Raw genomic sequence first — 27531 nt, forward strand, 5'->3', positions numbered from 1 at the left:
GAGCGTGCGCACCCAACTCGTCCGGTGATTGGTCAGTATAAACTCCTATAAATCTCAAAACAGAAAGAGACTGGATGTACAGGTGTTGTGTATAACTCCGCTTCCTCATCGGGATAGGTTGGGGAAATAAAGCTCATACATCTGTCAAATTCATACCGCTGATTTGTTTACTCACAACAAGTAAGTCCTGTGTATATTTTAGCCTGCTATCCCTAAATTTATCAATCATAGCAGAGGGAACGCATCCTGACAGCTGTTAATGATACCACAACATTGGAATATCGTTGGGAACAAGGGATAGAGTGGCAAATATTATATATTTAAATATTAAATTCTTGAATATATCCTTAAATTAATAACAAGTTAACTTTTATTTTGTCATTCTCTATTCTCTGCGGTAGAGTGGTATGCCGCTAGGCGTCGGGACGCAGTTTTATGACGTAGAACGGACGCGCCGTACTGATAGCTCCACGAGGGTATATGGATTACAGCGCTCTTGAATATAAGGCAGAAATATCGATACTGTTCATGGGTTTGCGCTTGGTAACAACCACCCTAATAGTTTAGGTTATTGTGATAATTTTCGACTAATTCAGAATGGCAGCGTTTGCGTCTCTTGGCCTGTCCGAGTGGCTGGTTGATCAGTGTAAACAGATGGGTATCACCCGACCGACCCCGGTGCAAGAAAATTGCATGCCAGCTATTTTGGAAGGTGGGTTCTGTGTTTTTGCGTTTCACAACACCGTGAGTGAATGAGTAAAGTGAGGTAGTGAGTGAGTGAATGAGTAAAGTGAGGTAGTGAGTGAGTGAATGAGTAAAGTGAGGTAGTGAGTGAATGAGTAAAGTGAGGTAGTGAGTGAATTAGTGAGGAGTGAGTGAGTGAAAGAAAGAGTAAAGTGAGTGAGTAAAGTGAGTGAATGAGGAGTAAGTGAGTGAGAGTAAAATGAGTAGTGAGTGAATGAGGAGTGAGTGAAAGAGTAGTAAGTGTGTGAATGAAATAGTAAAGTGAGTGAATGAGAGTAAAATGAGGAGTGAGTGAAAGAGTAGAGTGAGTGAGAGTAAAATGAGGAGTGAGAGTAAAGTGAGTGAAAGAGTAAAGTGAGTAATATGTGTGTTAATTTGCTGTCTTTACGCTGGAAATAAAGGTCGAGACTGTATGGGCTGTGCAAAAACTGGAAGCGGAAAAACAGCAGCATTTGTGCTTCCGGTGCTGCAGAAGTTATCTGAAGATCCCTACGGCATCTTCTGTTTAGTGTTAACGCCTACAAGGTTGATTATCTTTATTCAGTTAACATTTAAATGAATCCTTGCTATGAAGTCACACAAGAAGTCGTTAACCTAGTATAAAATAATACAATCGCTATATGCCACACTTTGTGTTTATGTTTCGTTCTTGACTCCTCAGGGAACTGGCTTATCAGATAGCTGAACAGTTTAGAGCTTTGGGAAAGCCTCTGGGACTGAGAGACTGTATCATTGTTGGAGGAATGGGTATGGTTGAAAACTAAACCTAAACACAGTTAACGTAAAGAATATGAAAAGCCAGATTTGGACATTAATAAACAGCAAGACAGTTGTGTACATCCCTTTAAAAATAAATAAAAAAATAAAATCAGACACACTCAATAATTGTACATCACTCTCTGTGCTCCTGTTTCTAAAAGACATGGTGACTCAGGGTTTGGAGCTTTCCAAAAAGCCCCACGTTGTTGTCGCTACACCCGGGAGATTAGCAGATCACATTCGAAGTTCGGACACGTTTGATATGAAGAGACTCCGATTCCTAGTAAGAAAACAGCTGTCGCACGTACATTCATATCCAGATACTTTTATTAATATCTATAAGGTTTCTCTAATCAAGCAGAACTTAAATGTTGATATCTAGAACTCAGTTATAAATCTTGTACTGTAGCACTACTTGTATTGTTCTCCGCTTGATATATCGCTTTACTTGTATTTCCTCATTTGTAAGTCGCTTTAGATAAAAGAGTCTGCTAAATGAATAAATGTAAATGTTGCTATGGATTTGGTTTTCTCAATAGATCCTGGATGAGGCAGATCGTTTGCTGGAGCAGGGCTGCACAGATTTCACTAAGGACCTAGAAGTTATTCTCAGTATTGTACCGGCGAAACGGCAAACGCTGCTTTTCAGTGCGACGCTGACAGACACGCTGCAGGAACTCAAGAGCATTGCTATGAACAAACCTTTCTTCTGGGAGCACAAATCCGAGTAAGGAACTCTCTTTACTGGAACTCTCTTCCTCCTGAACTCAGGGAAGCTCAGACCTTTGGCATTTTTAAAGCTCAACTTAAGACACACTTTTTTAAACTTGCATTTGACTGCTGATGTTCTCTTCTTCTTCTGCTTCTTCTTCTTCTTCTTATTATTATTAATGTTGTTCTTATGAACTTTTATGTTTTATTTTTCTGTGTACTGCTTATCTTGTGTACAGCGGTTTGAGAAGCTGCTTTTAGAGGCGCTTTATAAAATAAAGTTGATTATTATTATTATTATTATTATTATTATTAAGGAAGCATCACCTCAACGCACTTGTTGAAAACTTTTTTTTTTATTTTTAGAGATTCACCAATACTACATTTCTCAGCCGATAACCAATTATTCAGAGTGATCTCGGCTATTAATGCCTGACCTCAGTAATGCTCTTGTGGCTGAATGAACACTGCATCTGGAATGGAATGTTCAAAAAGCACATGTGACTGGTCATGTGTTCACAAACTTTTTGCCATATAGTGTATATTTACTGACCATCAGATTATTACAAACATACAGTGCACTGATGGTTTGTTAATCCAGTGAGATTTACCCTCCTAAACTCTGTTCCAGTTAGAACTAGAACGATTTGAATTTTAAACAAAGACACACTTATGTTATGGCTACAGGCTGAAGTATTGAGTCGAACTCTCATTCAAAAACCTACTTTAATATGTAAGATTAGTGAAGCCGTTTCGTTCGTTCTCGCACAGCTCACAGACTTTTGTAACTCATGATAATTTCCTCCCTCCTCTCCAGAGTGCGAACAGTGGAAGAGCTAGACCAGCGATACATCTTAACGCCCGAGAAAGTCAAAGATGCGTACCTGGTGAATCTTATCCAAAAATTCCAAGATGAACACGATGACTGGTCTATCATGGTTTTCACCAACACATGCAAGTAAGACTTCAAATAGTATTAATGATCTTAATTAAGGCTGTATAATTTTTCAACTTGATCGAGCTTTTGCAGAAGGATATTGCAAATGACTTGGTTGTGAGTCAAAATTGATTTGTCTTAGATCACTTAATATGGCGTGTTCATCAGAGATTTAGCATCTGACAAATGAGTTCTGGCAGTGTCAGGAATTCTGGACCTAAATCTCAAAGATGCAAATGGTCCTACAACATGCATTGGAAAGAAAAGAAAAAAAGCCACGAGCAGAATGCTGTCCTTTGTGAGTAAGGAATAAAACACTATGCTGTTATAGAAAAATAATCAGTGATGGAGCGGTGCGATGCAGCTGGATGTGAAGTACGGTAACTTTTATCATACCGAAATTACTTGTTTTCATAAAACAGCATGTCCTAAAGTGTTTTATTCCTCTTGCACTGCATTTTTTTTTTTTTTTAAGAGTCACATTTTGTCAAATTCAAATAAACTCTGCAATATTCGGAGGAGCTTGCAATTTGAAACTAATTGTAGAGCTGCTGTTAGGGGAAAATGAATCAGCACCTTCAGACCAATCAGAATTGAGAACAGTAATTCACAGAATTTGACCAAAACTTTATTAGCATCATACAGTGACACTCAACAAACTTGAAAAGTACAAAGCAGCTTTTAGTCTGATAAGGGTCTGTTCATGGGTAATTAAAGGTGCAGTAGTCAATATTTTTCATTTCTTACTATTAAAAAAAATATGGGAAATTACATAGAACTGATTAAAAAAATGCTTTGAGCCATTGTCTTAGAACAAGTGTATTACATGGCTGAAAACCCCCCCACTTTTTAAACCTGATTTCCAGTCTGGAATGTTTGTTTGTATTTGGATTGGCTTCTTGTCAGTCATTTTATAGACACGCCCATTTACATCCTCATGAATCATTATGAGGAGAAGTTGCATGTTCGTACAGTTGTAACTTGGCTACAAAGCAGTTGAATTTTGGAGTGCGTGTGAAACTGATGTCATGACGGTCCTTGCTAATGGTAATTTTAGTTATCATTTTTTTAATCATCATAAGTTGTGTGGGTGGAGCTTTGTGTACATGGGTGCAAGGAGGGGAAAAAAAATCATTCAAAACTTATTCAACTTCCTCTCATTTTACAATTAGATACCTTTTTTCACAAATATTACCTAATTCCCCTTTAACAGACTGATGGTTTGTTTTTATTTTGTTTTTTTTGTATTCCTGCTTAGAAATTGCCAAATACTCACAATGATGCTTCGGGAGTTCAAATTTCCTACCATTGCCTTGCATTCCATGATGAAACAGGTACGTGTGCATTATCCAATCAAACTGTGCACATTATATTCAGAATTTATGGATTCTTCTCCTCATGTATGTTTATCACCATTACTTTTGTGTGATATAGAAACAACGCTTTGCGAACCTTGCCAAGTTCAAATCCAATATCTTCAAGATCCTCATAGCTACAGATGTAGCTGCCAGGTATGATCACTGCTGTAGAGAAGAACATTTCTCTGTAGGTCCTTAGACTCAAGCCACACTGTGTATGCACTCCTAGTGTGGTGTTTTTTTTTTTTTTTGTTAAATGATCTTTTCCTCATAATTTCTCTAAAGGGGCTTGGATATACCTACAGTGCAGGTTGTCATCAATCATAATACCCCCGGGTTGCCAAAAAACTACATTCACAGAGTAGGCAGAACTGCACGTGCAGGTATCTTTCTTCACACTGATGCTATGGCTTTACTCTAACTGTTTGCATTCACACCTGGTTAATTTCCTGGTATTGTATTTCAGGAAGAAATGGTGTTTCCATTACACTGGTCACACAGTATGACATTCATTTGATCAGTGCTATTGAGGAGCAGATCCGTAAGTTCACAACCAAAGCAAATCATTATGTTCAAGAATGACAATGCAGTGAAATGCAGTATAATGCTTTTGTAGTGGTACAAGGCTCTTTCACGTGTTCATTGTATTCTTTATAATGGTCACTTGTTATCACTGCTATGTGTTCTATGGACAGTTCTTTACTGTGTAAGTAGTAGCAATTTAAACTAAAACAGAGATGTTTTGGTTGTTTAGAGGCCAAGCTGAAGGAGTATCCAGTTCAAGAGAAAGAGGTGCTGAAGATTCTTACCCAAGTCAACGTGACGAGACGACAGTGTGAGATTGTAAGACTGATTATTGATTTTAATTATTTGTTTTGGGAAACCAAGCCATTCAGGGGTATAAGAAGTTGTATTTTCTTTCCTTTTTTTTTTTTTGAAGAAGCTGGAAGCAACAGATTTTGATGAGAAAAAGGAAATCAACAAAAGGAAGCAAATGATTCTCGAAGGGAAAGTAAGTATCTCATTTTAATGCATAATAGTGTAGGAGTGGCAGGATAACTGCTTAGCGATGAAAGAACAGGTCATTTATTTTTTTGGATGTATTGTGAATCATAAAGTTGTTTTTAAATCACAGGACCCTGATTTGGAAGAGAAGAGGAAGAATGAGCTTGCCAAAATAAAAAGAGAAAAAACGAAATTCAAGGGAAGAATTCAGGAAGCCATCCAGAAGAAGAAAGGAAAGATGCTGAAAAAAAGAGCGACGTGTAAAACAGCTCCAAGCCAAACTGTTCCAGGACCCTCATAAGTTTTTGTATTATAAATTGACTGTACAATCTCTTTTATATATATAATAATAAACTAATACATATCATTTCATGCATTTGACAATCAAGATTATTTCAAGTAAACAACGCATCATAAAAAATCATTGATTTCTGTGAGTTTGGAAGCGTCGCAAGAACTCCTATTACACAGGACTTTTAGTTCATTGTCTTCCGGTATGTGTGGTAATAACCCGGAAGTAAAATAGCGGCGCAGAACAGTATGTGGTTTGAACCGCGTTATATTATAACGAGGATTTGGCAAGTAGCTGATGTTAGCAGCTAGAACAAATAAATATACATTTATATCTAAAAAGGACTAATAGGTTATACTCTCAGTAAGCCACTATGGTAAGTAAATATATTAATTTACGACATTCAGGGAAATTCACAAGATCCACCGGAGATGCTTCGCTAACACGCGATTAGCTAGCTAGCTACGTAGTTATCATGGGTTACAGTGTGCACGGCGAAAACAGAACAAGTGATTCCGATGATTAAGTAAAATCTAAAACCGTGAATCTGTTGGAGTGGCTGAGATGTGCGCTAACTTGCTGCTTAACTGCACGTTTGCATGGAGTTAGCAAATACTTAGCAAGCTAACGTTAGCGCTAGTGAACTAGTGGCAGTAATCTAACGCGGAGGGCTTTGCGAATAAACCCTGCGTGTTCTGTTCGCTGTTTAGCACAAGATGCACTGTTTACGAGTCATATCGACCTGAGACAAAATCCATTTCTAAAATGAGCATCCTTGAGCGTGTGTTATTGGGGAACAGTCTGGTGGCTGCAGGTGTGAGTGCAAAAAAGACATGATGGGGTTAATGGAACAGAGTGATTTTTTTTGTTGCAAAAAGCAGTCGATTAATAGTTCTTCAGTTGTAATGTTTTATTCTTGGGTAGGGCTATAACGCTGTGCAAAGCTGTGTTTTTCTGTTTAGTGCTTCAAATATCCCTATCTGTATTTGTTTCCGCATTTAAACCCGCGGTGGGCGTGGCCTAAACCACAAGGATGTGGAGATTTTCATGACCTGAATTCTGCCCCTGACTGTTCCTCAATCCAAGTGTCCTGACATTTCATCCACCCGACACTGTCCTACCAGGGCTTTCTGCGCATGCGCACGTCAATACGGCGTCATTTTTTTACTACTTGTGCGTGGACATGTAATCTGATAGGGTATTTTACACTGTAAAGTCACCCTTCCTGTTTATTTTATATCAGCAGGACGGTCTGATAGGGTATTTTACACTGTAAAATCATCCTACCATTGCCTAATAAGAATCTTCATCAAAGTTACAATGAATTATTTTACGTAGTCACAGCTCTGAAGCAGAAGCCCACAGTAGGATTTTTCGATCTGGTGGGATGGATAGAGAGATATAGCTATAATTTTGTGCTACAATAGGAAAATTTGACAAGGTAGGACAAATCGACAGAACACCGGCTACCGCAATTTGAGCTCATAATCGGTCTCGACCAGAGAAGTGTGCAGGACTTCCAGACAGGATTTGTAAAAGTTGATGCTATTTTCTAACAAATTTAGCAGGTTCTGTTTTCCAAACTGTAAACAAACTAACTTAAACCACCGACGCCCTGATAAAGCAGTTACTTCGGATGCTGTAAATGTCTGACAGTGCGCCTGCTGTTTGTATCCACACGTCTATCTGTTCATGCTAAATAACGTGTTTCATATTTGGTAACGACATTCACTAAATTCCAGGGGTTTCAGTACTGTGACGTAAAATGGGCGTTTCTGGAAGTGTGGGAAAGACTTACCATTTGGTAACATCCCTCATACAGGGGTAGATGTACTGCAACAAATTTGTCCTTTTTCACGGACAGGCATATAAGCAGATAAAGTGCCCTTTACCTTTTAGTCTGATTCCCCTTTAAGTTAAAATGTAAAACTGGTCATTTTGACCTGAACAGCACACAAGGATTAAAGCAGTATTGACATTAGTGATTAAAGCTGGATCAAAGAGGAATGTCATGCTGAGACTGTTGTTGTTTTTTCTTTCTTACAGCTTCCACTGTCTTTACTGAAAACAGCACAGAACCACCCTATGGTAAGGACGGAGAGGATCGTCATGTGTCTGAAAATTCCAGTGTTTATCATCGTTTCTGAGCAGTCACTTAATCCACACAGTGTCTCACCTGCTGGTGTACAGATAACTACGGAAGCCCTAAGCGGCCATGCATTGTTTATTTTTTTTTTTCTTGTTTGCTCATGATCGTAATTTTTTTGTGATCTCGACATGACATAAAGGTTGTTTTCCCACGACGTCATTTTATCACGAGAAAATCTCGTGCCTTGTGAATGGGACTGGTGTTGCAAGCACATTGGCGTCTTCGCCATAAGCGGCATAAATGTAATAATTGTCTGTGATCACCAGAAAACAACTTTTATTATGTCCATATAAAAAAATAAAAGAATGCATGGCCACTTAGGGCTTCCTTAGATAACAGTTATGTGTAACTTGCTTGTAGCAATCCTTTAAATTGTCTAATACAGCGGTTTTCAAGCTATTATTATTATTTTTAATAAGCCAGTGACCCCTTTAACTAAAGTACAAAATAAAAAATCACTGGCTCCATAGATGTGCTTCATGATCCCATGGAGGTCCCTGGACACCACTCTGAGACCCTTTGTGTCGTTTAATGATATAATGACAGGTTTAATGTTGTAATTTCTCAGCGGGTAATAAAATATAATCTTACCTACACTCATTGTCAACTTCTTACCTTTCGATGAGTTATACTGTATATAACTTATATAACTGTATATAACATACGGTATTAACTTTCGATTAATCAGCATACAGACATGTTCGTTTGTTAAATCTAAAGCACGGAGCAAACGGTTCGCCTTTTGAGAGAGAAAATATACATCACTCAATCCGAGTTAGCTGCCTAGCTTGTTGCTAATAAAGTACGAACACGGGGGCATCCAGTTTTCCACTTCGTCTTTTGAATGTGGTAAATGGTCCGCATTTATATAGCGCTTTTATCCAAAGCGCTTTACACTGTGTCTCATTCACCCATTCACACACCAATGGTAGCAGAGCTGCCATGCAAGGCGCTAACTTGCCATCAGGAGCAACTTGGGGTTCAGTGTCTTTCCCAAGGACACTTCGGCATGTGGGCCGGGAATCGAACCGCCAACCCTACGATTAGTGGACAACCGGCTCTATCACCTGAGTCACAGCTGCCCATTGTGCTGATTTCGAAAATGATGACCGGCGATTTATCGCTTAGATGCAACGCAGCATGATATTTTACATAAACTTGCTCATCTGAGTTTTCAAACCTGTACCGATTCCACATCTCAGAAGTGATATTTGCACCTTTTTACTGCATGCTCAGTGAAGTGCTGCCTGTTTATCTTGTCAGTCAGAGGTCATCTCTTTGCACTGATGGACAGATTATGCAAACATGCGTTAATTAATCGGTAGTTCAGATGACTGCGCTTTACAGGGTAAGCTGTCAACTGGTAGGAGTTGTTCAGAGTAGGGAAATTAGGAGAGGCAGTAAGACACTGTGCGACTAATGACTGTTACCATTTCCAGCTGGTGGAGCTGAAGAACGGGGAGACGTACAACGGTCATCTGGTCAGCTGTGACAACTGGATGAACATCAATTTAAGAGAAGTCATCTGCACCTCCCGGGTAAATAATCTGCTCAGTATGGTGGTACAGGAGTATCGGATAAGAGATGCACTCGATTCGCTCGAAGCGTAATGTTGGACTTTTAAGAATGACACGCGTGTGTTTGTGCAGGATGGAGATAAGTTCTGGAGGATGCCCGAATGCTACATCCGAGGAAGCACGATCAAATACCTGCGGATCCCCGATGAAATCATCGACATGGTGAAAGAGGAGGTGGTGTCCAAGGGCCGTGGCCGGGGCGGCATGCAGCAGAATAAACAGCAGGGAAAAGGCAGAGGAGGAGGAGCTGGCCGAGGTAAGATGCAGCTCGTGTGTCACACACAATGACATTTAATGATGTTATCTGCGCTTATACCACAGCGGTGTCAAATTCTCAAATCTGCTCAGAAAAGAGTTGATTAGATTTCTGTAAGAGCTCTGACGGTAGATCTGTCGGAAATTCAAATCACAGGTTTATAATAATGCACTTGTTTTAATACGTTATCGTTTCTATAGTAACAGCTCTTTCACAGGGACTTGCATAGTGGACGCTCCACATGATCCTCAGTAATACGACAAGCTGCATTATTTTTTTTCGTATTATCTTAAAGCGAGAGCGGGAAAAGACTAGTGAGGGAATGGCTGTTTATAGCTTCTGTAATGCAACTGATAACAGGAACTAATGTCTTACAGATGTAACTGTAAATGGTTAAAAGGCACCTATTATGGTTTTTCAGATATTACCTTTCATGTAGTGTGTTATAGAGCTGATTGTGAATGTAAAAAGTCTGCAAAGTTTAAAAAATCAAAGCGCACGACAAATGGAGTTATTGACTCACGAAAAAAGGAAGCGATTCTGAACAGCTGAAACGACGCGTTAGTAATTCCAGACTTACTTCCTGTAGTAACCTACGTAGGTTTGTAACAGAAAGTCCCGCCTCTGGTCTTCATCGGCTGCTCGCAAACAGACTGAGCTGAGACTCGTTATGGTAGTGGGCGTTTCCTTTTCGACACACGCTGAGAGCGGTAGACCAGTCACAACAGACTGGGACATCTGACCAATCAGAGCAGAGTATGCTCTCTGAAAGGAGGAGTTTAGAGTGAAGCCTTTAGAACGAAGCCTTTAGAATGAATCCTTTAAAACGAATCCTTTAGAACGGATCATTTAACGAGTCGTTTGTGACACTGGGGGGGAAAACAGGTAATGCTGCAGTTTAAATTATGAGCACATTAAAGTGTTTTTTGACCTTGGATGCATGTAAATCTATTGTATGAAACCTTTAAAACAAACTTAGGCACGTTTCAAAACCATAATATGTGCACTTTAATGAATACATTGTAATCATTGTAACTTTTCTGTGGTGTAAGTCGAACAAAACACTCCGGGATGTGGTATTATTTGGAAAATGTTGATTTTCCTTTAACAGCACTGCCTACACATTGTTGTTCAAGTGGAGTCCTCACATTCCAACATTTTGGTGAATAATAATCCCTTTTCTCAGGTGTGTTTGGTGGCCGGGGTAGAGGCATGCAAGGTGCTGGTCGTGGACAGCCACAAGACAAAAAGCCTGGAAAACCACAGGGTGTCAAAAACCAGCACTGAACACAAACACAATACCTCCTTTCTTTCTTTTTTTTCTTTCTTTCTTCCTTTCATCATTTTCTTCTTCTCACCAGATGTATAACATGACACTTTATATAACTGTTTTCCCCATCCACTGAATCACATTTTAACACATCATTTTCTTTTTTGGTGCCGATTGCTATAAAACGAAAACCTATCCTATGTAATGACCATCCTGTTAAAAAAAAAAAAACAACCCACACACACACACAGTCCTTGTGATGTGAAAACGAAGAAGCTTATTTTGATCTCCTTTCTCAATTTCATAATTCAAGTGGCAAGAAAAACTTATGTTCTGATCGTTTAAATATTGGATGCCCTGAAATCACAAGTTAAACAGTTCTATAAAATGGCGTCCATTTTCCCTCAATGTTAGAAAAATCAGACTTTTTTTTCTTTAGACATTTGTTTTGGTTTTGTTTGTGCCTGATTTGTCTTTTTTTTTGTCAGCAGACACTGAGAAGTGCTGTAAGTTATGTGCAGTAGACATAATAAATATTTTTTTGTTAACCTGTTGTTATTACTTTATGTTAATAGAGAAAAGAACTGGATGACAACATGTCATTTGAAATTGATCGCTTCCTCCATAAACACTACTGTAGGACAATGGAAATAGAATTTTTTTTTGCCATTTTATCGGTTTAAGAGCAGACGTAAAGCTAAAATGTTAGCTCTTATTTTTGATTGTCCGCAGCTACGTTGTACTTTATGATGTTTTTGTGTGAAACAGCTTGATAGTGAAGGGAGGCCAAACAGTATTTCCCCCTCTGCCTGCATGATGATGTAAAAAATAATGACATTTAGAGACAGTTAAAGGCGCAGCATATTGAAGCAAAAATAAATGAGTATTTTAAGCCACTGATACTGATTTGTTTACATTGTGAGCAGAGAAATGAACTGAGCAAGTAAATAAGTTAGGTTTGATTACAGGTTTGAAACAGTGGCTTAGTCCCCCTCTTCTGGTTAATATAAGTATTGCTACAAATGAAGTTTGAGGTGCAGTTTATAATTGTTTGAAAATGTTTCAAGTATATTAAACACTGAATATAATATAAAGCACTGGGAGGGGAATAAATTTTATATATATATATATATATATATATATAAGTCTCTTGGCCATCACTCGCTGCTTTTTGCCTTGTGTTTGCATAGAATTGACAAATACACAAATTGTGGTTAACTAACATCCATGATAATGGCATGAAGACCTTAAAAAACTAACGATTTGGGTAACATGGTTGTACTTTCAAAGTTACGTTACCCCACAATATAGTCAATATCACTCTGTCATCGAAATTACAGCAAAAAATAATGTGTACTTGAGTATCTTTTCCCCATGAGATCCAGATGATGCAACTTCTTGATGAAAATGTGACTTGTGGAACATCACAACAAAATATTCATGGGGTGAATGTGTTTGGGTAACAGCGCCGAGTGAAGGTTGTGGGAATGTACATTGTTTCAGAACATAAAACAGATGAATTGTGGAAACAAAAATGATTCAAGGATGAGGTGTAAATGAATTCACACGAATGCAGGAATAATGAGATTTACAACGTACTGCAGTGATTAGATTTAAAGGTAAAGTGTACTTGGAGCAGGCTGGGTGCTACAGTTGTTGTAAAGGACACTTTATGTTTAAATTTATAAATGTAATGTGAGTGGGAAAGAAACGGCATCTACATCGGAGGTGACTGATTGTGGAATCAGCCGTCTGTTTACCTTTTACTGCAAATGAAGACAGCTAGAATAGCTGCTCAGCTCTATTTTCCCCTAAAAGGCAGCTTGTGAGGCTGTGAGTGGAGAAGACGAAGGATGAGAATGTTAAATTGTAGTTGTAATTCAGCTTGCAGGGGGCAGGCAAACAGTGCGTGTGTAAACACAGCACAAAAGTTTGCTTAATTTTATATTACTGCTATTTGGAGTGAGTGTGCAATACTTTTGCTTGTGCTTTTTAAACTCACGTTTCAGTTCAAGAAGAGAGGAGAAAAAAAAGTGTGTAGTAATTCAGCAAAAACAAACAACAATTGACAGTATGTATAACCTGTTTCATGGAAGTGTTTCAGTTTTACTGATTTGACTTCAGAGTACAGCTTTAATGGTGTGCACTGCTGTACTGAGGTCAATCATTAGCCGATACAAGACTTCAGGAAAATAACTGCAGCACTGAGAGGTCGGGAACTGATTCCTGCAGGTGAACATTTTATTCAGTCCATTACACATTGTTATTCTTTCCTCATTCCATCTCACAGCCAAAACCCATTATCCTACTTTGTAAGTCATGTGACCTTGCGGGACACATCTGTTACTATGGTAACGGCTGACCCAGACGGCCTTCTGACGTCATTTTTGGCCCAAAGGAAATGTACTATTTTTAAATCCTTGGCAGGACACCATTGTCCTCTGATGCCCTCTAGTGAAATTTCATTCATATTTTTAAACGTGAAGCAGACTCACTGGAGAGATTAACTCGCTGTGATTAAAACTGTTTACTAATTTACTAAAGAGTATGCCAGATTAATAGATGATAGGAAGCATAAGGTTTTTTGTTTTTTTTAACTACTTGGTGTATTAAAAACACAATGTAGTTATTCAGTGCATTTACAGAGGGGGTATATATACCTGGACACTGTAGAAGAACCTGGCCAATACAACACTAAAATAATACTTTTCTGCATCGTCTTCACTGTTTTCACTTCCTCCTTCTGTATTCTGTCACCTTGCACTTCCTTTTGCTTGCTGGGTAACTGCCCCATATCGCTAGAACACTGGTCAGGGCAGGGATAGCTCGTTGGACTACTGCTCAGAAGGTCGTGAGGTCAAATCCCAACACCACTAAGCTGCCACTGTTGGGCCCTTGAGCGAGGCCCTTAACCCTCAACTGCTCAGATGTATAAATGAGATAAATGTAAGTTTCTCTGGAGAAGGGTGTCTGCCAAATGTCGTAAATGTAACACCGTGTCCTTATTTATTAGTGCAGTAAAAAAAAAAAAAGTCTAAAAACAGCACTGCAACTTGATGCCCTTGAGATATTTTAACAGCACAAACCTTTATTTATTTTTTTTTTAATTTCAGTAATTTCCACAACATAGACAGTAGGTTTGGTAAACTTCACCACTGAACATTTGACACCATGCCCCTTATTTGTATTTAGAGTTAAGTTTTCTACTGCATAATAGTTGATTTTTTTTTATATACTTGAAATTTACACAGAATTCCCATATTAGAAAAAAAAGGAAGATTTAAAAAAATAAATAAAAGTAGAAAAAACACAACAATGCATTGAAATGAAACGGTGCAGAATTGAAAACAAACCAACCCCGAAAAACGGAATAGAAAAGCAGGTCTTTTGGAGCACTGAATCCGTTACAGCGCGGCTGAATGCTGACGATTCGCTCAACATCTCAATAGCTTCATTTATCTTAATATACACACAAAGCATCTGCATGGAAATCCTCTCCACAGTTTGGTCTCTGAGGGTTAGTGTGCATGTAATCGATTGAAATCATCCTGCTATCAGTGAATTTGAAGTATTCGAGTTGGAATTCGGATAGTAAGCACATTTCCTGTCAATCTGTGTGACGTTACAGGATTTACTAAGCTCTACGTTGTTGTTGTTTTTTTCTAACCAAACCTTTAATATTCCTCTCTAGAAATGTGTAATGAAACAATAAATACTTCAAAACATTTTTTTTTTCTCCCATATTGCTTTGTAATAAAGTGACACATTCATTCACAAGCAAGCATACACAGAGCAGATAAAGCACATACTTTAAATAATTTTCCTGATCTGTTCTTCTTTTTTTTTTTTTTTGTCGTTTGTTTTGAGCCCAGAGTCACAGCACAATTCACACATAAAACTAAAGACTTAAATATATTTACAGTCAGGAAGACAGCATAGCAAAGGAAAGAAAACTGGGAATTATATATATATATATTTTAGGAATGTAGGGAAACTGATTTAAATCACAAAAATGTCATAAGGGGCTCTGGTTTTGTTCGTCATCGTCGTCTTATATTCTCAGTAATGCCAATACGACGTTTATAATAAGTAACAGTCCTGACTATCAGTCATGTGACATGACAACAACACATTTACAACATGAGATGTTTTTTTTTTCTTCTTCTTCTTCTTCTTGTACTTCCTTCCATCACTATTCTTTTCAGTACAACATGTAAGAATAAACTTTCTGCACCAGGACAAGCCGTTTACAGAAACATTTAGGGGGAAAAAAGGTCAGAAAAAGGACTCCCGTGTCTGAAACTTGCATCGAGTTGGAAATAAGTATGGTTTTTGCAACTGCAGTTAAAGTTAAGTTGCGGTTACGATTCTTCACACTGGCAGAAGCAGAAGTTCTGTCACTACAACAATGTGAGTATAAACACACAAAGTGATTTCTAAGTGAACTTTCTTTCATGTAGAAGATTTATTTAGAGGTTGATCGGATCTACAACGGACAGTGCGGAATCTTATAACTATTTGCCTAAATGGCTTCATTTCCTTCCATGCATTTTACACTGAGGAATGTCTATGTATATCAGAAGTTCAATGACTAAAGGTACCATGATTAAGAACTACAAATACGCAAGAGAGGTTTGTGACAAGCAATGCAAAGGATTACCACAAAAACATTACATGACTCCTCTTATTTTCTTCATAGTTCTCTGATTTGTCATTTTCAAAATGATAGATTTATATATATATATATATTTTTAAATATGTTACTATACCTGTATTAAATACTGCACATTGTCTATATACATGTTTGGAATAAATATACAGAAGGTTCTCCTCTAGTATTTGTTCGTAAGTTGAGCATGAGAGCAAATAACTGATGGTACAGAATATGAAGGAAAGAAAAATAAGCACAGGGAGGTAATAGATGGCACATGAAGGCCGGATAAAAGTTTCACACAGAGGGGGAAAGAAGCTAACACGCAATGATTTGTGCTTCGCCAAACTTAGTTCTTATCGTAAAATATTAAAGTGTGGCTTTCCCTCTCCAAGTCTAAAACAGTGGTGCAGCAAAATCAAAAATAGTGTCGTGAGTTATGAGATGAAAAATAAATAAAAATACACTTGCAAACTGACCTGGGACCAGGGTAGAAAACAAAAGATAACCCAATTATTCTACAAGGAGCTAAGTTTGAATTTTCTTTTCCTTTATCCCTTATTGTTTTACCGTTATCCTGTGTATGGTAGTGCAGGGCAGTGTAATTGGAGAGGCTGCGTGTGTTGTTTTTTAGCAAGCGCAGTCCTGGTGTGGAGCGGCAGGCTGCTCAGTGAGCTGTGGACCCTGTTTGGCTCCTGTGACGGCTGGGTCTCCGGCATCAAGGCTCTCTGACATCTTCTCGCAGATGATGTCCACCAGGCGCTCAAAGGTCTGCTTTACGTTGATGTTGTCTTTGGCACTGGCCTCAAAAAACTCAAACCCTGTAGCAAACACATGCAAATGAACTCATTTATTTTGTGAAATATTTAATATTTATTTATTAACCTTTCTTTTTCATTAATTGCTGTTGGATGTCCCATTGACCCAGGCCCATGGAGTGTGCACGATTGATTTTATAAAAAAAATAATAAAAATGTTTGATTGCCATGATTACACTTTTTATTTTTTTTATTTGACATTTACTTTGTAACGCAAATGATTTTCTCAGAAACAAAGACAACAACCAATCATAATGGGGTCTAGCTTAGTTTACTCAAACTGGTGTACCTTGGGCTAGGTCCACGTTAATCCGCATAGATCTGAGAACTGCATTTTCGTTTTAAAATGCCCTACACCGGTGTTTTCAAAGGTTTTCCGAAAATTGTTCATCCACTCTGGAAAACATTTTTGCGGTCGTGTGAAAAAATAAGTACAGCCCATGGAAATTGTTGGCTTTTTTGACATATTTGGACGAGCAAACATTTGATCATCTTTGAAACAGTGTCTATTAATGACGTTGATCTACTTGAACAAAACCACAAGGAAAATGATCATTTTCAATCATTTATTCAGCAGAAATATCAATAGATGTGATATTCATCTGTGGATAAAGTAAGTACACCCTTGGCCTCAGAAGCCAGTATCAACCCCTTTAGGAGAAATAACTTCTTGTAGGCGTTTCGCATGATTGTCCACAAGGCTTGCTGGAATTTTTTTTGACCACACTTCCATGCAATATTCTTTCAGTTGAAAGTTGTTTGAGGGTTTTCTTGCATGTACTGCCCATTTAAAATCCCCCCACAAAGTTTCAATGGGATTCAAATCTAGGCTTTGATTAGACCATTCCATAACCCTCCATTTCTTCTTTTTGAGCCACTCCTTGATGGATTTGCTAGTGTGCTTAGCATCACTATCCTGTTGAAAGCTTCACTTTCGGTTCAACTTCAACTTACGGTCAGATGGTCTCACATTATCTTCAAGCACTCTTTGATATGATGCAGAATTCATAGTTGAATCAATGAATGCAAGCTGTCCAGTCCCTGAAGCAGTGAAGAAACCCCAAACCATAACATTTCCACCACCATGCTTCACAGTTGGTATGAGGTGCTTCTCCTGAAAAGCTGTCTTTGGTCTGCACCAAACATGTCTGCTGTTACTGTGGCCAAACAACTCCATCTTTTATTCATCTGTCCAGAGCACATTTTTCCAAAAGGCCTAATCTTTGTCTATAAGCTCATTAACAAACTTGTAGTCTTGCAAAGGCTTTTTCCTGACACGCCTCACATGCAGGTCAAATTTGTGCAATCTCTTTCTGATTGTAGAAGCATGCACTTTCACACCAACAGTTGCAAGACTTACTATCAGATCCTGTGATGAAATTTTGGGGTTCTTGGAGACTTTATTTTGCATCAGACAGTCTGCTGTTGTGCTGAATTTGCTGGAACGTCCAGTCCTGGACTAATTGGCAGTCATTTGAAAACTACGCCATTTGTAGATGATTTTGCTTACAGTGGAATGATTTATTTCAAATAATTTGGAGATCTTTTTAAATCCCTTGCCAGACCCATAGGAATCCACAACCTTTTTTTCTGAAGGCCTTACAGAACTCTTTAGATCTTGGCATGATGACACCACACACCTGGGAACACCAGGGAACACCAGACACTAGATATGAGAGGGGTATAAATAAAGACCGGTTCCACCTGCACTCCCTAAGCAGGTTCTCATCACTGGCCCCCGATCTTCAACACCTGATTCCAATTTTATGCATTTGAAGGTGTGATAAATGTAGGGGCGTACTTAATTTTATGTGACTGATCTGTTTTTTTGTTAATTTAAATTGAGAAAATTACTACAAAATGTAAATATTATGTGTCATTTAATAGAGTCTATCAACTTTATTAACAGGCACTGTTTCAAAAGGGATCATATGTTTGCTTGTCCAAATATGTCAAAAAAGCCAACAATTTCCATGGGGTGTACTTATTTTTTCACTTGACTGTATCTCTATACTGCGCGTGTGTAAAAACGTAAGAAGCTTTGGTCTGCGTCATTTCCGTCAGGTGTTTATTTAAAAATGCAATCTGAAGGTTGTACAAAGTGACATTAATCTTTAACAAAGCTATCAGACTGGATATCAGGCACAACAACTGCAGTACATCATCATCCACCGTCTTGTTTGTTTTGAGCTGAAAGGGTCACATGACTGCATCACATGACTAAAAATATGTCATCGTTTTTGAACATCTCTGTTTTCTTAGTCCACACTACAACACGAAAACTGCGTTTTCTAATTGATTCACTTGGGAGAGAGTTTTCCAAAATTTCCGTTTTTGTGGTCTGGATGGAAGCCAAAAATGTACAGAAAATTATGCGTTTTCAAATATATCTGGATTAATGTAGGGGCATGGCCATGCATAGAAGACGGAGTTAATAACTTTTTTACTGGGGGCAATGCTAAGTCAAGACGTGCCAAACTGATTGATTCTTACCCCAAAAGATTGAATACGGTGATAAAATCTAAAGGTGCTTCAACTAAGTATTAGTTTAAGGGTGTGCACACTTATGCAACCAGGTTATTTTTCATTTTTTCCCCCATTTTTTTTCACTTAAATTTTACAATAAAGCTAGAAAAGGTTCTGGCATTATTTATCTTGGTTGAATTTTTTTTTATATCACAAAAGCCTGCCATTTTAACAGGGGTGTGTAGACTTTTTAGATCCACTGTAAGTGGTAATTTTTACATTACCACTGTAAGTGGTAATTTGCAAGTTAACGTCATTTCCCAACTCGCCACATTCGATGTACAAAGTGGAAAAAGAAAAAAACAAAACATGGACAGCTCCATGGAAGCATGTCTGATAAAGCTGATAAAAAGCTACTTTTACTTTTACATTTACAGGCCTGAGTGGCTACTGGTTCTGTTCTACTGTAGTAAACTTCAAACATTCATGCAACATTTTGGACTGAAACTGCAGCACAGAAACAACAGCCAACAACAGAGAGTAGCATTAGCAACAAGCTAGCCAGTTAACATTATTGATAACTCCAGTGTTGATAATTACCTCCTCAAAACAGTGTGGTCAATGTTATAAGTTTAAGCAAGTGCTGTGTCTGTATATTATATATATATATATATAATATATATATATATATATATATATATATATAATACTACTGTAAATTAGAAGTCATTTAGAAGTAGGGACGTGGTACTGTTCACAGTGTGCGCGGCCATGTAGATTTGAAGCCTCTCTGTAAATGAGGATAGAACTGGTAGTTAAGGAAGGCAACCTGAAGTTGCTGAGTTGAAATTTCAAGTGTAAGGGGCTGGTTGTTTGACTGGCTGTAGGCAGGGAATTACAAGTTGCAACTTCGCCTCGAAAGCAGCATTAAATCATGAAAAGATAAACTCACCAAGATGTTCAGAAAGTTGCCGTCCCCTCTCAGAAGCCACCACCCTTTCATCATCCATGTCACACTTGTTGCCCACCAAAAGCACCTGGGCATTATCCCATGAGTATGTTTTTATCTGTGTAGACCTGTTATATGAAAACAGTGAACATTTAAGGGATTTGACATTAAGGATTTGAAATGATTAGCTAGAACGTGTCTTTGAAAAATAACTTACGGTTCAATAGATCGATTATTCAAAGAAAATGACAACTTAAGAGCTTTGCTCAATTCACTGGCAGTCTTGGGATTTGAACTTTCAACCTTCTGGTCACTAGCACAGAACCTTAAGCACTGAACTGCCACTGTACTTATGTTACAACTCCCCGTTTCAGATAACAGAAGAGCTTTGTTTAGGGAATGACTCACCAGTCCTGTACAGCAGCGAAAGACTCTTCGTTGGTGATATCATACATGAGGATAAAGCCCATGGCTCCCCTGTAGTAGGCTGTAGTGATGGTCCTGTAGCGCTCCTGCCCTGCTGTGTCCTATCCAGGAAACCATGTTTAAGAAAACTTGGATAAAAATAATTATAGGTACATGATCTGATGCTAGGATTGATATATTTTCTTCACTGTGGGGATCCAGTTTCACCTACATGCACTGCATTTGGTAGGCATATGGGTCTTCTTAAGACAGACAAATTTCACAATCACATCCATTATCTCCACCCAACAGGAAGTGAGGCATTTTGGATTTTGTGTATTTTGTCAGGTACCACACGTATCCTGCTCCTACAAGGTTCATCAGATTCGAACCAAATTTGGTCAGCATGATGCCAGAGATATGCAAGATGCAAAATTGTTAAGGAATTTTCAATATCTTAAATGGAGTTGCCATGACGAGGTGATCAATTAACGTCACACTGTTCCAACAGGAAGTGAGGCATAATTCCATTGTACGTTGTGCAAAGAGGCCCAACATTTATAATATGTCCAGTATGTATGTTTATTGATGCTGCATAATAACATCCATAAGATTCATAACATTCAAAATGGCTGATGAAACAGACATTGCTGCAGCCTTGGTGCTTGGGTCCAACAATCGCTGCATGCTGCTATATTTTACTTGAAATCGGATTCAAAGTGATTTTAAGAACCTCTAAACTTAAACTGCATTTAAGAAGCTAAACAGATAGAGAACACTAAAATCCAAGCTCTGAGAAAGGATGTATGTGACTGTTTTGGACACTGTAATCAGCAACTAAAATTTATAGTCTGACTGTAATAATCAGTAAGGAAAATCTTTTGTAAGGAGGTGGTTCTTCCTTCCTATTAATTATTTTGCAGACTATAAAAAATGTAAGGCTATAAATAAGCTCGAATAAATAAATAACTGGAATTGTTGACATGGAAGAAATTAAAGAGAAGGCCAACCAAGTTTTTGGTTCCCCTGTTGCCAAAAACTGCAAAAGAGTGGAACGGGGGGAAAACAGGGGGAAATATATCAGGGACCAAGCAAACGGAAGAACAAAAGTGGACATCAGTGTGGGCTTTCAGCTCCAGAGATATTCTAAAAATGAACACTGAGCTTGCTTTGCTTTTACTTTCAAAATCTATATTTGCCCACATGCTTGCTTAACATGGCTAGCTAACTAATGTTAAATAGGAACATTGGCTGAGCCATCACACTCTAACCATCTAACTCTAATCATTCAGCAAGCCCTCGTGCCCTGTTGATGTAGGCGGAGTCATCCTGGAAGAGACCACTCCCATCAGAACAGAAATATTTCATCATAAGCTAGGTCAGGTTGTGGCGAATCTGGATCCCATGGTGTGGTAGGATTACATACTCGATGGGATGGCAGGGCATCATGCATGGTTTTGGGGTGGTGGGAGGAAACTGGCGAATTAATAGTTATATTTTATGTTGTGTAACGTCCAACGAACAAGTTAGTTCCTGTTATCACGTATGTCACAACAGTTATTGGGTTAAAACCAATCAATGGGTTGGCTATCTACAGAGCATCTCATTCAGTACCATAAAGGGTTGCAATTCCCACACTGCTACACGGTCCTATTAGGTTACCAGAAGACCTATAATGAACAAAAGCAGGACTGGTTCTTGTCTCCATGACACTCTGAGCACCATACTGCAGCTCAGTGCCTCATAAACAAGCGCCGTGGTAACCGAAAACACTTCCCATCTGTCTCAAAAGCATACTTCAGCTTTTGTTGGTATACACCCTATTTGCTTATCAATGCATCATGCAAATGTTGGTTTTAAAAAGATATGCTTAGTAAAAAAAAGCATGCAGTAAAGCTACAGAGGAATTTCTGTGCAGCATGTAGTGTGTAATGCCTAGAGCCATTTTGCTGGCCCTTGCTGGGTTTACCCTGTATTACACTGGGGGAGGGGGCTCTAAAAAAAAAAAAAACCCCAGTGCAATACAAGCATGAAGCACAGAGGAGGCAGGACAGTGGCGTTGTGTGCATTTCTGATTGGTTGTGAGCTCAATGCATAAATGTCTATCCAATCATACGCTCTTCCCTTCGCTCTGCTGCCAGGCTACAGGCCGTCACCCATCACACAACACATCGCCTATCAACCGTTCATCTGATGCTAATGATGCACTCTCTACACTGCTTTCTTATTAATGCACACAGTTTAATAGCTTTTTCCTATGGAAATATACATCAACAGATACACCCAATGTATTTTTATTTTATTTTATAATTCTGTTCTCTTTTAAATACCAGGTCAAAGGAGCATGCTGTTATGTCTTACTGAATATCATATTGCACCAACAATGGCATTATAATTTCTGAAAAGAACACCAGATCTCACCCAAATCTGCAGCTTGATCCTCTTGTCGTTTCTGTAGATGGTCTTCACCTTAAAGTCAATGCCCACTGTGCTAACGAAAGCCGGAGTGAAGGAATCATCTGCATAGCGAAACAGAAAGCTGGTCTTTCCTACACTGCTGTTGCCGATGATCAGGATCTTGAACATATAATCAAAGTTCTGGTCAGAGGACTCCTTTTGTCCATAACGGTTATCTGTAGCAGAGGCCATCTGTAGGGGGGAAAAAAAAAGAGATATGGAAACATTCACTTTCTTCGATTCTATCTCTAAAGATTGTAGAAATTCTTATATGATCATTGGGTATAATAAATAAATGCCCATCGTAGAACTGGAGTGAAAATTCCTTACAGTTGGAAGTTTATCTTATAAGACTTTTCTTGATAGTAAATAGACTTTTATCATTAGACTGAATGCAACAATAAACAGGAGAGCAGTACATGGTGTATGAATGAATACTTTCCTCAGTACTATAAGATGTTAAATCTAAAAACCACGTCCAAGAGTCAACCCTTAAGACTTATTTTGGCTAAGTGTCTTGATAAGATGGAATCAGCTATTCAAGTTACACTGAAAAAGTGTATTCACATTTAATGCATTTTACTAACGCCACACTACACAGCACGAGCAAGTGTCACTGTAAGTATGCTATTTTAATATTTACCACAAGTACAATGTAAGAGAATGTCATACTACTGATCAACAAGGAAACCTCCATCATCTACCTCAGCTCTAATAACGAACCAATAAGGCACGACAACACGTCATCAGGTCATTCACCATCAAAAATCAGTCAAGCAAAGCAATGAAACACTACTCTTTGAGACTTGACTAAAAGAGATGCCAGTGCTTGGCATCCGTCAGATTTTGTCCTGCCATCTTGGATCAATATATGAAACAGTGCCATTGGCAAAGGCCCCATTTGTCTGCCCAGTGCAATTCTAAAAACAGAAGCTGCGATAGCTTTTCACTGACCTCTATTTGAATGATGCCTACTGTCCACCGTCTATGAACAGCCTTTAACTGGCTCTGTTGCAGATTAGGCGTGAAAATATTAAATCACCCATAGTCATGTCTAAGGTAGTTGGTTGTTACGTAACATTATCACACACAGGATGTCCAGCATGAGTTTGCATGAGATTGCGAGACAGTTTCTAACTGATGTCCCATGACGGAGCGTAGGCCGTAATAAGATAAACATAACTGATAATGGTATTTCCAAACGCAATGCACCTATGCTTAAGGGTTCTTTACTTGGATAAGGAACTTTGGTGTAGGATTCTTTAAGGGTCACTCTGAGGGACAAAGCATAGAACTCCTTCAGCTTTCAAGAGTGTGAAGTCAGACAAGAAAACGCATTAAACCTGATTAGACCTGCAGAAATATTTTATTATACTGTAAAAATTTCTAAGTATTTTCATCTGAAAATGTTGGTCATGGAATAATCATAATGACAAATATGTGCCGGTTATTTAGTTAGATGTTGTGTAATAAGTGCAACCACAGCGTGTTTGATTTTAATCAGGAGGATTCAGGTTGCGGTAAAGCTTCCTGCACTAGTTGACATCTGATGCAAGCTCTGACTCAGCCTTAACTTCCAAATGTTTGATGAGGTCTTAATAGAATAGCAAGCCTTATGCTAGAAACTGGAGCTAGAGAATGACATTTCTAATGGACTGAGAAATTCTGTTTTACTTATGGCAGTAGGATTTACCTTTAATTATTAGTCCATATGGAGAAAATGTAGGAATTGAAGTAGATGCTGTCTTGACGGATTTGATGGACAGCTTCCTGGCGTTTATCCTAATGTATTTTCTAACACTAGTGAGAATTCTATAGTACATGTTGGGGATCTGTGAAGAAAAACAACAACCCTAAACTCTGTTATTTCCTTGAAACCTGATCACTGAGAGCAAAGTGGAGCATGAAGGTGTGCTCATTCTGAATATCTACGTGATGCCTGAGTTAAGTAGGACATAGCAAAACCTTTGTTATTCAATGTATAAGGAAAGATCTATTGCTCGACAATATTAAAGATTTAGGCTGCTTTGATCAGTATACATCTAGACATCTGTCGTGAATGATTTAAATGCCTTTAATTAATCCTGTGATTGATTACAACTGCCAAAAATATGCAGTACATCATATAAAACCTCCTTTATTTATGAATCCCATATGACTCAGAAATAGCCAGCATACTACAGGTTGGGAAGTTGGAGAGCTCTGCATAATACCAGAGCATCCCTGAGTGCCTTTGGCGTTTCTGCAGATAACAAACAGCCCGAGAGCCCTAAAAATAGAATCTCACTTTTAGAAGCACACAATGTGGAAGCCTGATACTTTATCAGCACCACAAAACTGCTGCAGATAAAACATCCTCATTCAAGAATGATGTCCGAACGTCTTAGGGGAGCTCACGAAAGCGCTAAACCCCAGTGCCGAGCCGTAGCCGTTTTTACGAAACTGCAGTGCACTTTAATAAGCCTCAGATAAGGTTTATAGACAAAACAGTGAGCTTAAGGTCAGCTTTGGGTAATGTCAGGGTGTGCTCACATCAGACCATTGGGAAGGCCATTAAGCATAAATCCCCATAGATGAAATTCCACTGGTGTATGCTGTATAGCCTGTAATGAACTGTATAGTAATCATCATCATCATCACAAAGGTTTTTGAAGCAAGAAATCAATTGTTATGGCTCAGAAGTAATAGTCATAGACTCATTTTTGAAATATTAATACATGGTGCACCAAGCTCCTTAAACCAGTGACCCAGACACAATAAGCAACATCCATCTTGCCCCAGCCGTTTAACAATCCAACATCCGTGTACAACAAGCAGTGACGCCTATACGGCACCTTGAGGTTTCTCACCGAGGCCTGCCAGGCAGAAACACAGGCTGAGGACGTAAGGATTGCTTATAATTGTCAGGAAGAATGCGGTTTATAGTGAAAGCTAGGTGTGAAAATGGAGCTCTCTGGGTGGATGATGACGGTGCGGCTCGGTGCGCGTCACCCTTACAAGCGATCATCCTCATCCTCCTTATCCTCATCCTCCTTATCCTCATCCTCCTTATCCTCATCCTCCCTATCCTCATCATCATGGTCTTATACATATAAAATGAAACCCACCACAGCACTGCATCATTTCATTCATGTGGGCTTTAAATGTTCAACATGGCTGAAGTGTGATCTGCGGATCTTATGTAACTGAACATTAGGCTACACGCACACTGTAAAAGAAAGCAGGCCACTTATTATTATTATGATTATTATTATCATCATCATTATTGCTTTTTATTTATTTTTTAAACCTTTTTTATTTACATGCCACGGATATTCAAGCGCATGCAAAATGATAAAGAGAAATAAACCCGCAACACAATGGAATGAATTCTAACGTCCAGATGTGTCCACCAATGCTAATTTAAATAGAGGATGCTTGTCTCCGAGGTCCATGTCAAATGAAGGTTATTCTCTCTTTTCTTTCCCTTTTTTTTGTTTTGTTTGTGTTTTAAACGGTGTATTTGCTCAGCTGTTAAGGCAAAGCAATAGTCAGAGAAAGCGAGGCTGAAAGCTGTACACCGACGCAGCCCATAAAACAACACAAACATGTAAATATCATACGGTTGTCTTACCGCGAGAGATGTTGGAAACGCCAGTTACGCCAATGCTGCACTTCTCTGAGCACCTGCAGAAACTCTGACGTCACTTGACGGGCGTGTGACGCACGCAGGAGGCGGGTGTTACAGGCGCTGAGCGAGAGAGAGTGACGGGTCAGGGAACCAATGGCGACAGCGCACACCGCTCTTACTCGGTAAAATATTCATAAAGAGCTGGGCCTTCATTTTCACAGGGCCGTCATGCATAATGTAGCATGCTGGCTCGAGCCAATCCATAATTCATCAATTAAATAAAACACTTCTAGAAAGTCCTTCAGAGAGGCTTTAGAGATTTGTTAGCGTTTTTCTTGAAAAATTTTCCCACTGATGAAAAAAACAATAGAAACCATCACAGCAATGCTAATGGTTTGAACTACAAATACCATCACAAACTATCAGCTAACCATTAAAACTATTAGCATCATCGGTCCTTAATGGTATCCACTAGACATAACATGCCACCAATAGAAAACAACAAATTACCAGTAAAGACTCACAGAGACCATTACAGCTTCCATTAAAACCAATACAATTCCCATTATGATCATTAAAACCATTATAAGTTCTATGCTGGTTTCTATTGCTTTTTTTCCAGCTTTTTTTTTCACTTTCACTATATTTTCATTCAAATTTAAAGCAGGACATTTTTTTTTATATAAATGTTTGAACCTATATGTTTCCTAATATAGTCATCCATCCATCCATCCATCCATCTTCTATACCGCTTATCATTTTCAGGGTCATGGGGAACCTGGAGCCTATCCCAGGGAGCATCGGGCACAAGGCGGGGTACACCCTGGTGCCAATCCATTGCAGGGCACACTCACATACACACTCACACACCCATTCATACACTACGGACACTTTGGACATGCCAATCAGCCTACCATGCATGTCTTTGGACTAGGGGAGGAAACCGGAGTACCCGGAGGAAACCCCCGCAGCATAGGGAGAACATGCGAACTCCGCACACACGGCCACAGTGGGACTTGAACCCCCGGGGACGTGTGAGGAGAACGTGCTAACCACTAAGCCACCGTACGCCCCTCTAATCTGTTTTCAAAAGTTATCTGTTTTAAACTGTTATCAG

General features: G+C 38.8%; 3 protein-coding genes across 4 annotated transcripts; 2 read left to right on the plus strand and 1 right to left on the minus strand.

Annotated features, from left to right (window-relative positions):
* The first annotated feature begins 32 nt into the window (after positions 1-32).
* Positions 33-5880, plus strand: ddx49 (DEAD (Asp-Glu-Ala-Asp) box polypeptide 49). Its single transcript, XM_053634760.1, has 14 exons — positions 33-180; positions 402-712; positions 1146-1269; positions 1406-1491; positions 1665-1786; positions 2043-2230; positions 3032-3172; positions 4410-4485; positions 4586-4662; positions 4795-4892; positions 4976-5050; positions 5264-5352; positions 5450-5521; positions 5645-5880. Exons 2-14 carry the CDS (start codon positions 598-600, stop codon positions 5813-5815), a joined length of 1434 nt encoding a protein of 477 aa, XP_053490735.1. The 5' UTR covers positions 33-180; positions 402-597; the 3' UTR covers positions 5816-5880.
* Positions 5881-6021: 141 nt separating this feature from the next.
* On the plus strand, positions 6022-11606 carry lsm4 (LSM4 homolog, U6 small nuclear RNA and mRNA degradation associated). Its single transcript, XM_053634761.1, has 5 exons — positions 6022-6182; positions 7853-7894; positions 9395-9493; positions 9605-9788; positions 10975-11606. Exons 1-5 carry the CDS (start codon positions 6180-6182, stop codon positions 11073-11075), a joined length of 429 nt encoding a protein of 142 aa, XP_053490736.1. The 5' UTR covers positions 6022-6179; the 3' UTR covers positions 11076-11606.
* A 4272-nt stretch (positions 11607-15878) lies between these two features.
* Positions 15879-26472, minus strand: rab3ab (RAB3A, member RAS oncogene family, b). Of its 2 annotated transcripts, none has more exons than XM_053635643.1 (5): positions 26418-26472; positions 22769-22996; positions 20351-20469; positions 19946-20070; positions 15879-16530 (listed from the first exon to the last, which is right to left on the minus strand). In XM_053635643.1, the coding sequence occupies exons 2-5, from the start codon at positions 22994-22996 to the stop codon at positions 16340-16342; spliced, it is 663 nt and encodes a 220-aa protein (XP_053491618.1). In that variant the 5' UTR covers positions 26418-26472; the 3' UTR covers positions 15879-16339. The 2 variants fall into 2 exon arrangements, with proteins under 2 accessions (XP_053491618.1, XP_053491619.1); XM_053635644.1 differs by lacking the exon at positions 26418-26472 and adding an exon at positions 23759-23898.
* Positions 26473-27531: the final 1059 nt, after the last annotated feature.

This window comes from Ictalurus furcatus, chromosome 10 (assembly GCF_023375685.1).
Source record: "Ictalurus furcatus strain D&B chromosome 10, Billie_1.0, whole genome shotgun sequence".
Taxonomy (NCBI): Eukaryota; Metazoa; Chordata; class Actinopteri; order Siluriformes; family Ictaluridae; genus Ictalurus; species Ictalurus furcatus.

Bases quoted from the DNA above. Each gene is read 5' to 3' on its own strand.
- ddx49 (XM_053634760.1), top strand. From the start codon at position 598: ATGGCAGCGTTTGCGTCTCTTGGCCTGTCCGAGTGGCTGGTTGATCAG. The intron at 1,492-1,664 runs GTATGGTTGAAA...TGTTTCTAAAAG, and splicing joins TATCATTGTTGGAGGAATGG to ACATGGTGACTCAGGGTTTG. The intron at 4,893-4,975 runs GTATCTTTCTTC...ATTGTATTTCAG, and splicing joins AGGCAGAACTGCACGTGCAG to GAAGAAATGGTGTTTCCATT.
- lsm4 (XM_053634761.1), top strand. The intron at 9,494-9,604 runs GTAAATAATCTG...GTGTTTGTGCAG, and splicing joins AAGTCATCTGCACCTCCCGG to GATGGAGATAAGTTCTGGAG. The intron at 9,789-10,974 runs GTAAGATGCAGC...CCCTTTTCTCAG, and splicing joins AGGAGGAGGAGCTGGCCGAG to GTGTGTTTGGTGGCCGGGGT.
- rab3ab (XM_053635643.1), bottom strand. From the start codon at position 22,996: ATGGCCTCTGCTACAGATAACCGTTATGGACAAAAGGAGTCCTCTGAC. The intron at 20,470-22,768 runs GTGAGATCTGGT...TTTCCTGGATAG, and splicing joins GGATCAAGCTGCAGATTTGG to GACACAGCAGGGCAGGAGCG. The intron at 20,071-20,350 runs GTGAGTCATTCC...TTCATATAACAG, and splicing joins TTCGCTGCTGTACAGGACTG to GTCTACACAGATAAAAACAT.